Genomic DNA, 20,502 nt, shown 5'->3' on the forward strand with positions numbered 1-20,502 from the left:
CAGTACCTTGTTAATCCCTTGTTATAACAACATCAAAGACAAACTGGAGGTCACCTTCCTGCGAATGGGAAATTTTGGAGGGTCGACTTCCATTCTGCCCATAAATCCTCGAAATGCAAAACATGAAATAGGTGCTGTAAACATAAAACACAGATGGTGTACGGCATTCTGATACTCTGCATCTGGATATACATACGTGGATGAACATTGGATGGAAGAGCAAGAGAAAATGTGCACATTGTCCTCTTTCTAAGTCAATTAGTAATTGGTTTCTAGACGCTATGTATTTTGGTACGCTATGTAATGCAATGTTTTCGTTTCTTCTACACTGTCGCAGCAATTCTGTCTGCATATATTACTGTCTCATGAAACAGCTGACAGTTCCATGTTTTCGAATACTACTGTACGTAGTTGCTGTTGTGGGACTTTCATTCCGTGCATCTTTTACGTACGTTTGCTTGACACGAGGAGTGATCATAATACTCCGAGTTACTCCCCTTAAGCCACTTTTCACACCGGAAACCCATAACGTACATTGAGCATTCGTCTTAGAAACCACCTGCTTTGACAACAACTATGTATTCATTCGCGGATAGTATCGTACAGATAAAGATATTCTTTAAAATAGTTTTTCACGAATTTCAGTATAATAGACATGTAATGTAAACTGTTTACCTTGAATACATTCTTCGTACTACAATAAAAAACTCAGTCTAGGTTAGGAACTATATTTTAGGAATCCGACAACCGCGGAGGTAGTTGTTGTATGCAGCTTCGTGAGGAGGCTCTGAACGACGAGGTGTGTGTAATGAGCTGCAAGTGTTGAAACTTGTGTTCGGGCGGAATATAGCGCTTGTTTTAACAATATTTGTGTCGGGACATGTGGTGATATAACAACACAACTATGACGTCCAACGAACAAGTCATAAAAACAGTCGCCAAGAAGCTGTAAGTATTGACATCGAAGTAAAAGGTAGCCACGGATAAGACTGATGTTGACGATGAGCCATAGAAAATATGCGGACATAACTAAGGAACTTTCAAAACACTATTTGCATGTCGTTCGAGAGAGATTACATGTTGCTATTGTTACACAATGTTGCCAGTGAAGCAACAGTTAATGGTTGATAAGACCTGTTATCAGATAGTTGAGAGCTATAAATTATATCATATTACTTCATAAATATTGTAAAGGATACTGTTGAGCACATTGTGTCAGTGTTATGGATAATAAGAAGTTCATCAGCTCCATGTGGTCTATAGGAGTGTACCACCCCGAGTAAACTTTACACCACACAGTTACAGGTTATGTGACTTGGAGGATGAGATTTCTTTCACACATTGTTTTCTTGTATTTTTATGTGAATGATGTGATAGGGAACATTTGGCCCATTAGACCTGCATAACTAATAAAATGAATAAAACATAAAAGTAAATCTTTATTAAGTTTGCCAGCTGTCAATGCATACACCTGAAAAAAAAAAATCCAAATGACTGAAAAAATGTTGTAGTTTTGTAACATGCAACTGCAAACCAAGTGTCACTTACCTTATTAGGAAAGTGTGTTCTAATCATGAAGCCTGGGTATAGGGTATTCTGTATGACAATGACAAGCTGTAAGACTGATTCTGTCAAAATAATAGTCTATTATTCCCATCAGTATGGCATTAACATTTGAAATGATCGCAACTTTCTGTGAAAAGAAATGCCATGCAAATTTGGCCATCATTCAGATATTCTGAGATTTTCAATTGTTCTGTTTGCGGATTTTGAATCAAGGACTGTGTCAAAGTATTTCAACTTTTGTAATACCACCATGTCACCTGTGACTTGTAGGAAATTGCTGGGCCCAGTGCCTGAACGTATGTATATAGTTGGCAATCAGCATATTGTTGTGTTGAGTCGTTAGATTGAATCTTTTAAATTTCATTTTCACCAGTCAGTGTTCATTATTTGTTGATTTCAATGCATGAATTGATAAACTCAGGGAATGAAGAAAGTGTACCTCCAAGCATTGAGAACAATATTGTACAGAGGTTTGTCGGGCAAGGTCTTCATGGTGAAATAAATATTTCACAAACATAAACATCACCTGCGTAACATGTTAGGGAGAGAGATAAGTAAATATTCCCAAAATGTGTGATGTGATATCATGTACATAACATTTTGAAACATGAAAATGATATGTTGCAGAGCTACAGATAACTTTTTGGGTCAATGAGTTATGTACTCGCTTGTGTTCATCTCAATAGGGTATCCTAAATAAATATATTTCACTCACTTGACTCAAACTCACTTGGGTATTTTGCCATTGTCCATTAATTTTAAAAATATAATAAAGTTTAAATGTTAGTGTTTGTTATTTATCTTTGATCTGTAATATGAGAAACGATAAGAAAGATTACAAGTTGTCAAGTTCATGTCCTGAATTAGAACCTCTCAAAATCCTTCAGTTATTTTATCTATCCACCGGTATGCAAGCTAAGATTTGACATTTTGTGTGTACGCATGTAAGATCACATTTATTGAGTATTTAATCAAAAATTCAAGCGTACTTGTACGCAATAGACTTAATAGGAATTGAGCTTTCTCATAAATATTTGCGTAATTTACGCAGATACGCAGCTTATCTGTACCTCTGCTGTTGTTCCTGTCTTCCCTGTGTTACTACTGTAGCCGTATGTACAGATAATGATGGCAGTGGTTTAACAGGAATTTCCTTGATTTGTACAATTTCGGCCCAGACTAGGCAGTTGTCAGGTTTCTACAGAAATCTGTACTTTATTTAAATATAACAATACTATTTTTCAGAAAATACTATTTTGATGTTAAGCGACTGGAAGATGGCTTTGACCTCTCGGGCTCCCAGAACCCAGTGTTGGACCATCCGCCGATGAAAGCTGTAAGTAGTTTCACCATCAGGAGATAGTTAATGGATATCAACTACTTTATTAGGAGGAACACAACATTTCTGAGGATTTACTAATCCTTCATCAGTATATATACTTCCTCCGGCACTGGTATATGTTCTCATTCCTACATCGGTATATATACATACTCCTTCATCAGTATATTTACTCCATTATCATTCTACACACTCCTTTATCATTTCCCCCCACACACACACACCATAGGAGATATGTACTCCTTCATTACACTCACACACACACACCTCTACCTACCTTTATCATTATATATATGTATTCCTTCATTACACACACACACACACACACACACACACACACACACACACCTCTACCTACCTTTATCATTATATATATGTATTCCTTCCTTTAGTAAATTACTCGTGAACATCCGGGTTAGAATTGATCTTCAGTAACTCCTGCATGTCGTAGGAGGCAAACTGACAGGATCGGGTGTTCAGACTCGCTGACTGGGTTGACACATGTCATCGTATCCCAATTGCTTAGATCGATGTTCATGTCATTGATCCCTGGATTGTCTGATCCAGATCCGATTATTTACAGGACATATAGATGTAATATTGCTGAGTGCGGTGTGAAACTGAACTCACTCACTCACTCATTCGTCAATATTTATACATGATCCTTCATCATTTTATATATAGTATGACCAGAAATTATTGAGAATTTTAGGAATATGTTTATTTGGATTTATAGTATAAACAACCTTGACCAGCTATCAAGTACTTGGTTTCATTCAAGAGAGACAACTCCGTTAATCCTTTTTCATTAGTTTGTGAAGAGTTATCCCCCTTTGTTTACTTGCTAGCAGACGACATTTTCAGTGATCCTCAGTATGGATGATTTAGAGAAGAGGAAGTGATTTTAGAGTATTATGACAAGGACATCAGATCAGCTAAAGTGATTTCAAGTAGAACAGGCATCCCTTTGTCCACAGTATATCGTGTTTTGAAAAATATTGCAAATGGATATGGCACTGAGCACCAGGGAGGCGCAGGTAGGCCCAGAAAATTGACTGTCCGTGACAGGAGGCGGCTTGGTATTCTTGTTTCTAAAAACAAACGAGGGAGTTTAGAAAAACTTAAGGCTGGATATGATTGATAGAGGAACTGTGGCTGTCTGTAAGGAGACAATTAGAACTGAGCTGCATGCAATGGGTTGGCAGATAAGTCGAGGAATTCCATCACCCGGATCATGAAACCTGAACAAAAGGAGCGAAGGTTGAACTGGTGATACAGCATAGAAATTTTAACTGGGACAATGTGATTTTCTCAGATGAAAGTTCTGTGTGGCTGTTTCCTAATACACTGAAATTCTGGACCAAACAAACTGAAAAACCTTTGTATCAGCGCCCAAAGTACAGTCCAAAATTTAACATGTGGGGTGGCATATCTGTGTTAGGGGCAACGCCCCTCTGTGTATTTGAAGGGAATATGAACAGTGAGCGGTACACAGATATTCTCGAGGGACATTTACTTCCATCTGTTCACGTGTTCTATGGAAATTTTTGGATTTTCAAGCAAGGCAACGACCCAAAACATCGTTAAAAGCATTCACAGGTCTGGTTTCGGACCCAAAATATGACATTATTAGATTGGCCAAGCTATAGCCCTGATCTAAATCCAATAGAAAATGTTTGGGGACTTATGAAGGAAAGTGTCAATAAGAAAAATCTGACAAATATTGCTGAAATGACAGAAGAGGTGGTCCGATATTGGGACAGCATGGACCACGACTTTCTAACTTCTTTGATCAGTAGTATGCCCCACTGCATTGAAGCCTGCATTGCTGCCCATGGTGACTTGACAAAATACTAACTGTTCACCTGTCTTTGAATCTGGAGTTATGTTCTGCTAATTTTCACATTTAATACGTGAGTAATGAGTGAAAAAAATATAAAATGTACAATCTTTAAATTCTCGATAATTTCTGGCTGTACTGTATATACTCCTTCATCGTTCTCTATACTTTCTCCATCATTGATATGTACATTTTTTGTATACTTGCTACTTCATATATATATACATATATATGTACTCCATCAGCATATATGCTTGCTTTCATCGATATATATATACATGAGTATATATATTTATTCCTTCATCGCTATTTATACTTACTCCTTAATCATGTGGTGAATGAATACTCATGAAGAATTAAGCAATAATGACAAACATCTGACATCCATAAACACTCCCACTGAATGTGTATCACAATGTGTCATTTACGAGCTTTGTTTTCCTGTATTTCAACTCTCCTCGTGAACATTCTTCATCAGATTGTAATGTAATGTTTGAAGGCTGGAAAGTCTTTTTGTCTTCCCATGATTATGTTACAGCACATTAATACATGTTTTCAAGAAATTCGCCAGAAACTACCTTTTGTATTCTGGTAAAATGAATAAAACCTTTTTGCATTCTGGTAAAATGATTAATAACACAAGGTGAATTCATGCCAATGTACCTGTCATTGTACATCTGCCATTCAGGTTTCAATACATGGTCAATATTCAGCCATAAGTGATTGCATATTTGCCTTCAGTCTTGGGCTCTGAATGGTTACTAATCATCCAGTGACTGATCAATCCTCCAGCCACCTTCATTTCTCAGCTGGACAACCCTGTTCCATGTTCCATAGTGACATGCACTTGAGCGCCGCACACCTTGGGTGACCTTTATCAATGGGCCTAATTGTAAGAAATAGCAGGTTTTGTATTGTTTCTTTGTGTTGATACCTACATCATTAAAAAATTTTAAAGCCATTATAAAATAAGAACTCTGGTGCAAGAAAGGACAGTTCTTGAAGTACCTTTCTTCAGTTAATATGTTGATATTGAAACAGTCAGTGACTGAGACAACAACATGTCTTTATATGATGTCAGAGCTTTTATAAGTGTACTTCAGTGATCAAGAAGGAATCAGTTATACACAGCAGTGAAGAATGTTCAGTTTCATGTTGGTGTATATATATTATGATATGTATATAATTTCTCATATACTTTCTCATATACTTTCTCATATACATTCGTCAAGTTAACATACCCTTGATATTAATTTTTTGTAAATGGAACATCTCTCAGATCCATTTGAAGATACTGCATTCATTCTGGCTTTCAAATTCTTTTTACACAATTATGAATGCAATGAAATTGATTATTCAATAGCACATTTGTCCCCAGTTAAAGATAAAGTCAATTCCATCATCATCAGCCCTGAATACTGACTACTGCTATATGCATGCAAGTACTGCATCTCTTCAAATTTGGGGTCTGATTATCCTATTAAAAGTGGGGTATTATTCACAAGCTGTCGTTATGATCAGTAATCGCTTTGTTACTGACTCTGTCACAGACTCCATAAAGAGTGATCTCTCCTCTGATGGTCTAGACTCCCCACCGACTTGATCACTCACACTTCATGTTGGGTTAAAAGCATTCACAGGTCTGGTTTCGGACCCAAAATATGACATTATTAGATTGGCCAAGCTATAGCCCTGATCTAAATCCAATAGAAAATGTTTGGGGACTTATGAAGGAAAGTGTCAATAAGAAAAATCTGACAAATATTGCTGAAATGACAGAAGAGGTGGTCCGATATTGGGACAGCATGGACCACGACTTTCTAACTTCTTTGATCAGTAGTATGCCCCACTGCATTGAAGTCTGCATTGCTGCCCATGGTGACTTGACAAAATACTAACTGTTCACCTGTCTTTGAATCTGGAGTTATGTTCTGCTAATTTTCACATTTAATACGTGAGTAATGAGTGAAAAAAATATAAAATGTACAATCTTTAAATTCTCAATAATTTCTGGCTGTACTGTATATACTCCTTCATCGTTCTCTATACTTTCTCCATCATTGATATGTACATTTTTTGTATACTTGCTACTTCATATATATACATATATATGTACTCCATCAACATATATGCTTGCGCCTTCATCGATATATATATACATGAGTATATATATTTATTCCTTCGTCGCTATTTATACTTACTCCTTAATCATGTGGTGAATGAATACTCATGAAGAATTAAACAATAATGACGGACGTCTGACATCCATAAACACTCCCACTGAATGTGTATCACAATGTGTCATTTACGAGCTTTGTTTTCCTGTATTTCAACTCTCCTCGTGAACATTCTTCATCAGATTGTAATGTGATGTTTGAAGGCTGGAAAGTCTTTTTCTTCCCCATGATTATGTTACAGCACATTAATACATGTTTTTCAAGAAATTCGCCAGAAACTACCTTTTTGTATTCTGGTAAAATGAATAAAACCTTTTTGCATTCTGGTAAAATGATTAATAACACAAGGTGAATTCATGCCAATGTACCTGTCATTGTACATCTGCCATTCAGGTTTCAATACATGGTCAATATTCAGCCATAAGTGATTGCATATTTGCCTTCAGTCTTGGGCTCTGAATGGTTACTAATCATCCAGTGACTGATCAATCCTCCAGCCACCTTCATTTCTCAGCTGGACAACCCTGTTCCATGTTCCATAGTGACATGCACTTGGAGCGTCGCACACCTTGGGTGACCTTTATCAATGGGCCTAATTGTAAGAAATAGCAGGTTTTGTATTGTTTCTTTGTGTTGATACCTACATCATTAAAAATTTTAAAGCCATTATAAAATAAGAACTCTGGTGCAAGAAAGGACAGTTCTTGAAGTACCTTTCTTCAGTTAATATGTTGATATTGAAACAGTCAGTGACTAAGACAACAACATGTCTTTATATGATGTCAGAGCTTTTATAAGTGTACTTCAGTGATCAAGAAGGAATCAGTTATACACAGCAGTGAAGAATGTTCAGTTTCATGTTGGTGTATATATATTATGATATGTATATAATTTCTCATATACTTTCTCATATACTTTCTCATATACTTTCTCATATACATTCGTCAAGTTAACATACCCTTGATATTAATTTTTTGTAAATGGAACATCTCTCAGATCCATTTGAAGATACTGCATTCATTCTGGCTTTCAAATTCTTTTTACACAATTATGAATGCAATGAAATTGATTATTCAATAGCACATTTGTCCCCAGTTAAAGATAAAATCAATTCCCGCATCATCAGCACTGAATACTGACTACTGCTATATGCATGCAAGTACTGCATCTCTTCAAATTTGGGGTCTGATTATCCTATTAAAAGCCGTATTATTCACAAGCTGTCGTTATGATCAGTAATCACTTTGTTACTGACTCTGTCACAGACTCCATAAAGAGTTGATCTCTCCTCTGATGGTCTAGACTCCCCACCGACTTGATCACTCACACTTCATGTTGCGGTCTGTGCCCCCCAGTTAAATTGATATCAAATGTCAGGCAAATGTCCATGGAACTTTAGGGCTAGTCAGAGAATATCTATAACCACATAGTGGCTGTGATACACAGGGCTAGTCAGAGAATATCTATAACCACATAGTGGCTGTGATACACAGGGCTAGTCAGAGAATATCTATAACCACATAGTGGCTGTGATACACAGGGCTAGTCAGAGAATATCTATAACCACATAGTGGCTGCTAGTCAGAGAATATCACATAGTGGCTGTGGGCTAGTCAGAGAATATCTATAACCACATAGTGGCTGTGATACACAGGCTAGTCAGAGAATATCTATAACCACATAGTGGCTGTGATACACAGGGCTAGTCAGAGAATATCTATAACCACATAGTGGCTGTGATACACAGGGCTAGTCAGAGAATATCTATAACCACATAGTGGCTGTGATACACAGGGCTAGTCAGAGAATATCTATAACCACATAGTGGCTGTGATACACAGGGCTAGTCAGAGAATATCTATAACCACATAGTGGCTGTGATACACAGGGCTAGTCAGAGAATATCTATAACCACATAGTGGCTGTGATACACAGGGCTAGTCAGAGAATATCTATAACCACATAGTGGCTGTGATACACAGGGCTAGTCAGAGAATATCTATAACCACATAGTGGCTGTGATACACAGGGCTAGTCAGAGAATATCTATAACCACACACATAGTGGCTAGTACACAGGGCTAGTCAGAGAATATCTATAACCACTGCTGATACACAGGGCTAGTCAGAGAATATCTATAACCACATAGTGGCTGTGATACACAGGGCTAGTCAGAGAATATCTATAACCACATAGTGGCTGTGATACACAGGGCTAGTCAGAGAATATCTATAACCACAGTGGCTGTGATACACAGGGCTAGTCAGAGAATATCTATAACCACATAGTGGCTGTGATACACAGGGCTAGTCAGAGAATATCTATAACCACATAGTGGCTGTGATACACAGGGCTAGTCAGAGAATATCTATAACCACATAGTGGCTAGTGATACACAGGGCTAGTCAGAGAATATCTATAACCACATAGTGGCTGTGATACACAGGGCTAGTCAGAGAATATCTATAACCACATATACACAGGGCCAGAGAATATAGTGTCTGTGATACACAGGCTAGTCAGAGAATATCTATAACCACATAGTGGCTGTGATACACAGGGCTAGTCAGAGAATATCTATAACCACATAGTGGCTGTGATACACAGGCTGGCTGTGATACACAGGCTAGTCAGAGAGAATATCTATAACCACATAGTGGCTGTGATACACAGGCTAGTCAGAGAATATCTATAACCACATAGTGTCTGTGATACACAGGGCTAGTCAGAGAATATCTATAACCACATAGTGTCTGTGATACACAGGCTAGTCAGAGAATATATATAACCACATAGTGGCTGTGATACACAGGCTAGTCAGAGAATATCTATAACCACATAGTGGCTGTGATACACAGGGCTAGTCAGAGAATATCTATAACCACATAGTGGCTGTGATACACAGGGCTAGTCAGAGAATATCTATAACCACATAGTGGCTGTGATACACAGGGCTAGTCAGAGAATATCTATAACCACTTTAAAGTGTCTGTGATACACAGGGCTAGTCAGAGAATATCTATAACCACATAGTGGCTGTCTGATTTGAATCAGTGAAATCAGTTGTGAAGTACTGGCTATCAATCAAGATGGCTGTCCCGTGGAGAACAATCAGTGGACCCAGGAGAGCCTGCCAGTAATATTTGGGGCAAACTGTCACAATGTAGGGCATTGATTTCTACCTAAGAAGACCATTAATATTTTATTTGGGGATTACGAGACAAAGAAACGGTGGTCGTTAGTGGTTGGTTACATGACATAGTTATCCTGATTTGATATCTCAACTTAACCAATCTGAATATTCTGCCAGACTGCAGGATTTGTTTTATTGGATCAGATGTAGGAAGCACTTATGTACTATAAACTTGCGTCTGTGTATTGTGGTGTTTTATTCAATGTCACATTTAGGACAGAGAGGCTGCTGGACAGGATATCCTCACCGGCACATGCTGGACATGTTTGGGACGTCACCTCACTGGCTCCAACTGTCCCCTATACTTGGGAGCACCTACAGTTTCACATGTGTTGTAGATCTGTGTAGAAGGGGATTCTGGGGAACCTACAGTTTCACATGTGTTGTAGATCTGTGTAGAAGGGGATTCTGGGGAACCTACAGTTTCACATGTGTTGTAGATCTGTGTAGAAGGGGATTCTGGGGAACCTACAGTTTCACATGTGTTGTAGATCTGTGTAGAAGGGGATTCTGGGGAACCTACAGTTTCACATGTGTTGTAGATCTGTGTAGAAGGGGATTCTGGGGAACCTACAGTTTCACATGTGTTGTAGATCTGTGTAGAAGGGGATTCTGGGGAACCTACAGTTTCATGTGTGTTGTATGATCTGTGTAGAAGGGGATTCTGGGGAACCTACAGTTTCATGTGTGTTGTACAATCTGTGTAGAAGGGGATTCTGGGGAACCTACAGTTTTATGTGTGTCGTGTGATTTGTGTAAAAGGGGATTCTGGGGAACCTACAGTTTCATGTGTGTTGTACAATCTGTGTAGAAGGGGATTCTGGGGAACCTACAGTTTCATGTGTGTTGTATGATCTGTGTAGAAGGGGATTCTGGGGAACCTACAGTTTTATGTGTGTCGTGTGATCTGTGTAGAAGGGGATTCTGGGGAACCTACAGTTTCATGTGTGTTGTATGATCTGTGTAGAAGGGGATTCTGGGGAACCTACAGTTTCATGTGTGTTGTATGATCTGTGTAGAAGGGGATTCTGGGGAACCTACAGTTTTATGTGTGTCGTGTGATCTGTGTAGGAGGGGATTCTGGGGAACCTACAGTTTTATGTGTGTTGTATGATCTGTGTAGAAGGGGATTCTGGGGAACCTACAGTTTTATGTGTGTTGTATGATCTGTGTAGAAGGGGATTCTGGGGAACCTACAGTTTTATGTGTGTTGTATGATCTGTGTAGAAGGGGATTCTGGGGAACCTACAGTTTTATGTGTGTTGTATGATCTGTCTGGAAGGGGATCCTGGGAACATAGAGCTCCGTCTGTGTTATAAGAGCTGTCTCGTCAGCATTGAACATCCGTCCTGTTATATCACAGTCTTTCCATACTCTACCATCACCTTGTAGTCAAGATGTTTGTATCTGTTTACTGAGGTGCCATTATGACCTGTTTGTGTCCTCAACAACACACCTTTGTCTGACAAATACAAACTGATAATCGATACATTAATTAGGCTTCCTGCAAGCTTCACAAGGGTTCCGTGTGTACCTGAAATTCTGTAACAATCAATAAATAAATCATCAGGAACTGTCTTTCCTTTCGGGAGTGTTTTTGTGATTATCTGTGAAATGTTTTACACAGATGTAAGAACTGGACAAGATTTGGTTTCACAAGTGAGGAAAGGTTCTGTACATACTTATCATTGATTGGTGTATCATGAACAAGGCGACAGTGTTAATTATATACCTAGTGTCTAGGTGATATCAGCTATAAAGACTTGTCTGTCGGTGAGCACCACATGGGCTGTTTATATTCTTAGTGTCCAGGTGATATCAGCTATAAAGACTCGTCTGTCAGTCAGCACCACATGGACTGTTTATATACCTAGTTTCCAGGTGATATCAGCTATAAAGACTTGTCTGTCAGTCAGCACCACATGGACTGTTTATATACCTAGTGTCCAGGTGATATCAGCTATAAAGACTTGTCTGTCGGTCAGCACCACATGGACTGTTTATATACCTAGTGTCCAGGTGATATCAGCTATAAAGACTTGTCTGTCGGTCAGCACCACATGGACTGTTTATATACCTAGTTTCCAGGTGATATCAGCTATAAAGACTCGTCTGTCAGTCAGCACCACATGGACTGTTTATATACCTAGTGTCCAGGTGATATCAGCTATAAAGACTTGTCTGACGGTCAGCACCACATGGACTGTTTATATACCTAGTGTCCAGGTGATATCAGCTATAAAGACTTGTCTGTCGGTCAGCACCACATGGACTGTTTATATACCTAGTGTGAAATCGGCTATAAAGACTTGTCTGTCAGTCAGCACCACATGGACTGTTTATATACCTAGTTTCCAGGTGATATCAGCTATAAAGACTTGTCTGACGGTCAGCACCACATGGACTGTTTATATACCTAGTGTCCAGGTGATATCAGCTATAAAGACTTGTCTGTCAGTCAGCACCACATGGACTGTTTATATACCTAGTGTCCAGGTGATATCAGCTATAAAGACTTGTCTGTCGGTCAGCACCACATGGACTGTTTATATACCTAGTGTCCAGGTGATATCAGCTATAAAGACTTGTCTGTCGGTCAGCACCACATGGACTGTTTATATACCTAGTGTCCAGGTGATATCGACTATAAAGACTTGTCTGTCAGTCAGCACCACATGGACTGTTTATATACCTAGTTTCCAGGTGATATCAGCTATAAAGACTTGTCTGTCAGTCAGCACCACATGGACTGTTTATATACCTAGTGTCCAGGTGATATCGGCTATAAAGACTTGTCTGTCAGTCAGCACCACATGGACTGTTTATATACCTAGTGTCCAAGTGATATCGGCTATAAAGACTTGTCTGTCAGTCAGCACCACATGGACTGTTTATATACCTAGTGTCCAGGTGATATCAGCTATAAAGACTCGTCTGTCGGTCAACACCACAGCTGTACATGGCCCACTAGTTGCAAACAACTCACAATCACCCTCCTAATGCTTTCACGGCTTGCTGATTTCATTGTGTGATAGGTTTTATTGTCAGGTGTAATTTGTGTCCATTAATTATTGACCATGGTTGTTGTCGTTACACGTGAACATGTTTTGATGTCTCTAGAACACACCCTGAATAACTCTGTAATTGTGAAGACTGGGTGTTGGTTGTAGACTGGAGGCAGTCAGTGTGATTAGGTCTCAGTGCCGACACTGAGTTTGGCAAAGTGATTAACACAAGTCGACAACGTGAGGATAATGGAACATGCCGTACACACCGGGGTGGTAAGTTAGCGGAACCTGTTTCACGAGTTTACAGAGAAGCGTTTATATCATATTTCATCATAATAAGGCTTTATGTCTTTAAATTTGGGATCTTTCTGCCGCTAAGTAATAGGATTGGGACAAGGAGATGGGCTCATTATGACTGAAAGTCATGCCATGTTTTGGACATACAAAGATAAGTTTAGACGGAGTCTAAATTATTACGTGGGCTCTTTATGAATGAAAGTGATGCCATATTTTGGACATACAAGGATAAGTTTAGAAGGGGTCTTATTGGGAATTTGTGATACATACATAAGTACTCCTTCCTGCCCCTTCTAAAGCTGAATGAATGGGAGAACATTATGTCATATGTATATCGTGCAAATGAAGCCAGTTATATTTAGGTACTTGATACTTACAGCCTAAATGAAGCTTGTTGTGATAAGATCAAGGTTGGTGTACAACTAACAGTAGATGGCCATGGCGGTTGTTCAAGGGTACAGGGTATTGCTATAAACAAGATATCATGATTGTGTTTATACAATAGAAAAACACCTTATACAAGTGAGTTATGAAATGACAAAAAGTTTCAGATGGCAAACAGTGGATGTCCTGGTTCATCATGTGAGTGATCCAAACAACTAGTGCTTGTAAAGTTTGTGATAAACCTTTCATTTCCTCATTGTGGAACCTGAGCCGGACGCTGTTACTGTGCCATGTGTATATGGTGTGTAGCAGTGTTATTGAGTAGCATGTAATATTGGGGTCCCTCATGCCACCAGCGTTGTACACAGCAGTGACCCATGTCATTGTATGTAGCACGCCGCCACATTGTGACAGCTCAGGCAGCCATGGACCCGGGCTTGTTGTTGTGTGCGTGTCCTTATCCTGTAATGTGGAACATGCCTGGGTGTTGTTGCCTCTACAAAGAAACTTTCACCTTTGTTATACAGTAACATTAAAATATAACATGAAATGCACGTTTGGTGTTTGTTTAGTGTGAGGAATGTTGACGGTTTTCAAACAAAAGTAGTTCTGCTGTTTGTCTGTGTCACATGCATCTGGGTACACGTACTGGGCAGGCCAATGTGTCCAGCAGATGTTGTCAGCAAAGTCTGATATTTCACTTCTGTGACAGTTTGTACCTTAGTCACCATGGCAACCAAATATTACTCCATAATTATCAGCATTATGTGTCATTGTAACTCAATCTGTAGGTTGTTGACGCAGTTACCATGGTTACTATTCAGCAAGTTTTCAATATGAATGGTACATGATTTGTTAATTTCAAATAGGACTACCTGTCCATAGGAATTTGACATACACAATATGATTACCATCTAATTCATGATGAATTTTAAATAAATTTATGACAAGAAGAACCTTTCACTGACATGGCTGCCTTGTGGTTTGGGTTTCTGATTGATTCAGATTAATCCAGCCAGTGTAAGTCCAGAACAGACAAGGGTAGGACAAAAGCCCTACCAGACAAGATCCCATAGGACAAAATGTCTGCACACTGCGGACAAAATCCCAACAGTGTGAAATATGACATACACTTTATTTTGAAATAGATATAGAGAATCTCACCCAAGTGTCTTTTGATATCAAATATATCGCCATGAGTTGATAAAGATACAAATGTCCGAGGCTTGCCAAGGATAATTTTACTTTATCAATGAGTGTTGATAATATTATTTGATATCAGAAGACACGAAGGTGAGATTCTATTGATCATCAAAAATCACTCTTCATTAGTTTTCAATGAAAAATGAACATATCTGAACACGGAACTGCCATTAGACTTGCAGTGCAGCGAAATCATAGCATTGTGACGTCATCACACACAAGCAATATCTCCTGTGGAACACAGTTTTGGATGATAAATTATTTTGCCTCATAAATAAGCATTATTGACCATAAGCACATAAGCACTAACATGATTCAACTCGTAATAACTCTCATGTAACTCATTCTTGTTATTGTTTACCATATGCTACAACTCATTCAACTCTCATAATATAATCAACACACTCTCATCTTCCCTCATTAATAAGCATTATTGACCATAAGCACATAAGCACTAACAGGATTCAGCCTGTAATTACATTCATTTAACTCATTCATGAAAACATGAATGGTGAGAATCTGGTGAGAATTCATGGTGTGCGGACAAAACCACCTGTGGACAAAAGCCCCCTAATTAAACTTTTAATACTCTTGAAGTCAGCTTCATCCTTAATAATGTTTACAAAGAAATGCTAAGTTAATCAATGAAGCCTGTTAACCCCTATCCCTGATAATCTCTATCACTGATAATCTCTATTACTGATAATCTCTATCACTGATAATCTCTATCCCTGATAATCTCTATTACTGATTCAATCAAAACATGTCACTTAAGTCAATCACTCAGCAGTTCAAACATATTTGGGGGTTTTGTCCAGAGGTCTTCATTTGGGTTTTGTCCAAAGGGGTTTTTGTCCTAGGGGGCCTTTGTCCACAGGTTTTTTTGTCCTACAATCAAATTCATCAACTGACAGGTTGTGTTGAGCATTACATTGTCTGGTGAGAATTCACCAGCTAACAGGTTGTCTTGAGCATTACATTGTCTGGTGAGAATTGAATCACCAGCTAACAGGTTGTGTTAAACATTCCAGTATCCATTCATTTTAAGCATATATATGTAAAAAGAGAAAACATTTAAGTTTCCAACTCATGCACATAACCAAACCCCTACTTGTGTCAGTCTGAAAGGTCTGATTTAGTGGCCTGTCAGCTATTCCAGTGATATGAAAAGGTGCCATTGATAAGAAAGCCACCTATTTATATGTATGTCAACATGATCATGTCACTGGCATGGTGACAACAGATAGAAAACTCTATTCAATAGCAGTCACTGTACAGCTTTCTGTTCACTGTACAGCATATCTATCTGGTGGTTACACTGACTGGATTAGCCAGGGTTGAATACACTCTACAGCAGGTGTGTGGTATCATCATATCTATCACTGATTAGCCAGGGTGTGTCCTACAACAGGTGTGGGCAATGCACACTGCAATACACTGACTGGATTAGCCAGGGTGTAGAATACACTCTACAACAGGTGTGTGGTATAACATGCATGGGCAATACTGACTGGATGCAGGTGTGTGGATATCGTGGGCAATACACTGACTGGATTAGCCAGGGTGTAGAATACACTCTACAACAGGTGTGTGGTATAACATGCAGATACATGGGCAATACACTGACTGGATTAGCCAGGGTGAAGAATACACTCTACAACAGGTGTGTGGTATAACATGCAGATACGTGGGCAATACACTGACTGGATTAGCCAGGGTGAAGAATACACTCTACAACAGGTGTGTGGTATAACATGCATCGTGGGCAATACACTGACTGGATTAGCCAGGGTGAAGAATGGGCAGGTGTGTGGTATAACATGCAGATACATGGGCAATACACTGACTGGATTAGCCAGGGTGTAGAATAACTCTACAGCAGGTGTGTGGTATAACATGCAGAACGGGCAATACGCACTGACTGGATTAGCCAGGGTGTAGAATACATGGGCTCTACAGCAGGTGTGTGAATATAACATGCAGATACATGGGCAATACACTGACTGGATTAGCCAGGGTGTAGAATAACTCTACAGCAGGTGTGTGGTATAACATGGTGTGTGGCAATAACTGACTGGATTAGCCAGGGTGTAGACTCTACAACAGGTGGGCAGATACGTGGGCAATACTGACTGGATTAGCCAGGGTGTAGAATACACTCTACAACAGGTGTGTGGTATAACATGCAGATGTGTGCAATACACTGACTGGATTAGCCAGGGTGAAGAATACACACTCTACAACAGGTGTGTGGTATAGCCACATCTACAACAGGTGTGTGGTATAACATGCAGACATGGGCAATACACTGACTGGATTAGCCAGGGTGTAGAATACACTCTACAACAGGTGTGTGGTATAACATGCAGATACGTGGGCAATACACTGACTGGATTAGCCAGGGTGTAGAATACACTCTACAACAGGTGTGTGGTATAACATGCAGATACGTGGGCAATACACTGACTGGATTAGCCAGGGTGTAGAATACACACAGGTGTATGGTGACATGCAGATTGGGCAATACACTGACTGGATTAGCCAGTAGAATACACTCTACAGCAGGTGTGTGGTGGTATAACAATGCTGACTGGATTAGCCAGGGTGAAGAATGGGCAATACAGGTGTGACTGGATTAGCAATACACTGACTGGGGTGTAGAATACACTCTACAACAGGTGTGTGTATAACATGTATCGTGGGCAATACACTGACTGGATTAGCAGATACACTCTACAACAGGTGTGGGCAATACGTGGGCAATACACTGACTGGATTAGCAGGGGGTGAAGAATACGGCTCTACAACAGGGTGGTATAACAGAATACACTACACTGACAAGCCAGGTGTGTGGTATAACATGCAGCAATACGACTGGATTAGCCAGGGTGTAGCAATACACTGACTGGATTAGCCAGGGTGTAGAATACACTCTACAGCAGGTGTGTGGTATAACATGCAGATACGTGGGCAATACACTGACTGGATTAGCCAGGGTGTAGAATACACTCTACAACAGGTGTGTGGTATAACATGCAGATACGTGGGCAATACACTGACTGGATTAGCCAGGGTGTAGAATACACTCTACAACAGGTGTGTGGTATAACATGCAGATACGTGGGCAATACACTGACTGGATTAGCCAGGGTGTAGAATACACTCTACCAGGGTGTGGTAGAATAGATCGTGGGCAATACACTGACTGGATTAGCCAGGGTGTAGAATACACTCTACAACAGGTGTGTGGTATAACATGCAGATACGTGGGCAATAATGACTGGAGCCAGGGTGGAATACACTCTACAACAGGGGTATAGCATGCAGATACGTGGGCAATACACTGACTGGATTAGCCACAGTGTAGAATACACTCTTCAACAGGTGTGTGGTATAACATGCAGATATATGGGCAATACACTGACTGGATCAGCCGGGGTGTAGAATACACTCTACAACAGGTGTGTGGTATAACATGCAGATACATGGGCAATACACTAACTGGATTAGCCAGGGTGTACGCTCTACAACAGGTGTGTGGTATAACATGCAGATACATGGGCAATACACTGACTGGATTAGCCGGGGTGTAGAATACACTCTACAACAGGTGTGTGGTATAACATGCAGATACGTGGGGATATCTCCAAGGTCACTTCAGTTTCTGTTTTTAAACATCATTAGCATCAATGCCACAGCATGTACTGATGTACAGTGGAGCCCTGGTAATCCGGACCCTAGATTTCGGGAAACCTTGCCTTTTGGACAGAATTTACCTGAAATGTATTATGTTCTACATGAAATGCTTGCATTTGCTGGAAGCCTGGCTTCAGGATCTGGACTTTTAAGTCTCAGTTACCAAAAGTGGAAAATACTAAGTATTGTCCCCCACTAACAAGACAACAACCACATGTTTGGCTTGAATACATCGCCCTGCAAGCAACCACAGGAACTTGTAACGCAGCACAAAACTGGCGTCAAGGTACATTTGTCCCAGCACCATATAAGGGAAATGCCTTGCTTATTCTAGGACAGTAATTCTGTAAAACTGGACATCAAACATGGTAGCTTCTGGTACAAGAAATATTCCAAAAATTTGCACTAAGTTCTGCTGTATACATCCAAATTCACTCACTCACTCACTCACTCACTCACTCACTCACTCATAACTCTTCAATTAACTCATTATGGTGTTCTCTCATCTAATTGCATGCCACCACTTTGACTGTGTGTCTCTTTGTGTTTGCTTGTTTTGTTATTTTCACCTTGTTGTTTTCAGCGTTCCATACTCCAACAATATGGTGGCTCGCACGACCGCCCACTCAAGCACTATTTTAGTTCCAATGATGTTCGTGTTAATCTCACTCAGATGAGAAGAGTAAGTAGCACCACGGCAACCTGTCAAAATCTCACATGTCACTTAATGGAAGAAACATGGATATTGGAGGATAAAAGTCAGTTTAAGGGAAAACGTATCCAATGAAGGCACCTGTTGTTTTTTGTCACAAAATGTACGAAAAGACATGTGGAATTTTGAGAATCTTGTTGCCAATATCTGCACCCTGATTTCTCACACTCTGTGGGTAACATTTTGTAGACTTTCATGCACTTGAGATGTAGTGGGTCTTTCTCCCGATGCCAGGTGTAACACTGTCTGATCTCACCTCCTGCTGCCAGGTGTAACACTGTCTGATCTCACCTCCTGCTGCCAGGTGTAACACTGTCTCATCTCACCTCCTGCTGCCAGGTGTAACACTGTCTCATCTCACCTCCTGCTGCCAGGTGTAACACTGTCTGATCTCACCTCCTGCTGCCAGGTGTAACACTGTCTCATCTCACCTCCTGCTGCCAGGTGTAACACTGTCTGATCATACCTCCTGCTGCCAGGTGTAACACTGTCTCATCTCACCTCCTGCTGCCAGGTGTAACACTGTCTCATCTCAACTCCTGCTGCCAGGTGTAACACTGTCTCATCTCACCTCCTGCTGCCAGGTGTAACACTGTCTCATCTCACCTCCTGCTGCCAGGTGTAACACTGTCTCATCTCACCTCCTGCTGCCAGGTGTAACACTGTCTCATCTCACCTCCTGCTGCCAGGTGTAACACTGTCTCATCTCACCTCCTGCTGCCAGGTGTAACACTGTCTCATCTCACCTCCTGCTGCCAGGTGTAACACTGTCTCATCTCACCTCCTGCTGCCAGGTGTAACACTGTCTCATCTCACCTCCTGCTGCCAGGTGTAACACTGTCTCATCTCACCTCCTGCTGTCAGGTGTAACACTGTCTCATCTCAACTCCTGCTGCCAGGTGTAACACTGTCTCATCTCACCTCCTGCTGCCAGGTGTAACACTGTCTGATCATACCACCTGCTGTCAGGTGTAACACTGTCTCATCTCAACTCCTGCTGCCAGGTGTAACACTGTCTCATCTCACCTCCTGCTACCAGGTGTAACACTGTCTGATCTTACCTCCTGCTGCCAGGTGTAACACTGTC

The 20,502-nt window shown here is 40.2% G+C and overlaps 1 protein-coding gene across 1 annotated transcript in view; it reads left to right on the forward strand.

The window, feature by feature from the left end:
- The first annotated feature begins 777 nt into the window (after positions 1-777).
- LOC124290730 overlaps positions 778-20,502 on the forward strand; it is a 64,993-nt gene continuing 45,268 nt past the window's right edge. Inside the window, 3 exon segments of the mRNA XM_046727533.1 lie at positions 778-948; positions 2,812-2,902; positions 19,287-19,385. Coding sequence (XP_046583489.1) covers positions 905-948; positions 2,812-2,902; positions 19,287-19,385 — 234 coding nt within the window. The 5' untranslated portion in view covers positions 778-904.

Source organism: Haliotis rubra, unplaced genomic scaffold (genome assembly GCF_003918875.1).
Source record: "Haliotis rubra isolate DU_JTF1 unplaced genomic scaffold, ASM391887v1 Scf472, whole genome shotgun sequence".
Classification (NCBI taxonomy): domain Eukaryota; kingdom Metazoa; phylum Mollusca; class Gastropoda; order Lepetellida; family Haliotidae; genus Haliotis; species Haliotis rubra.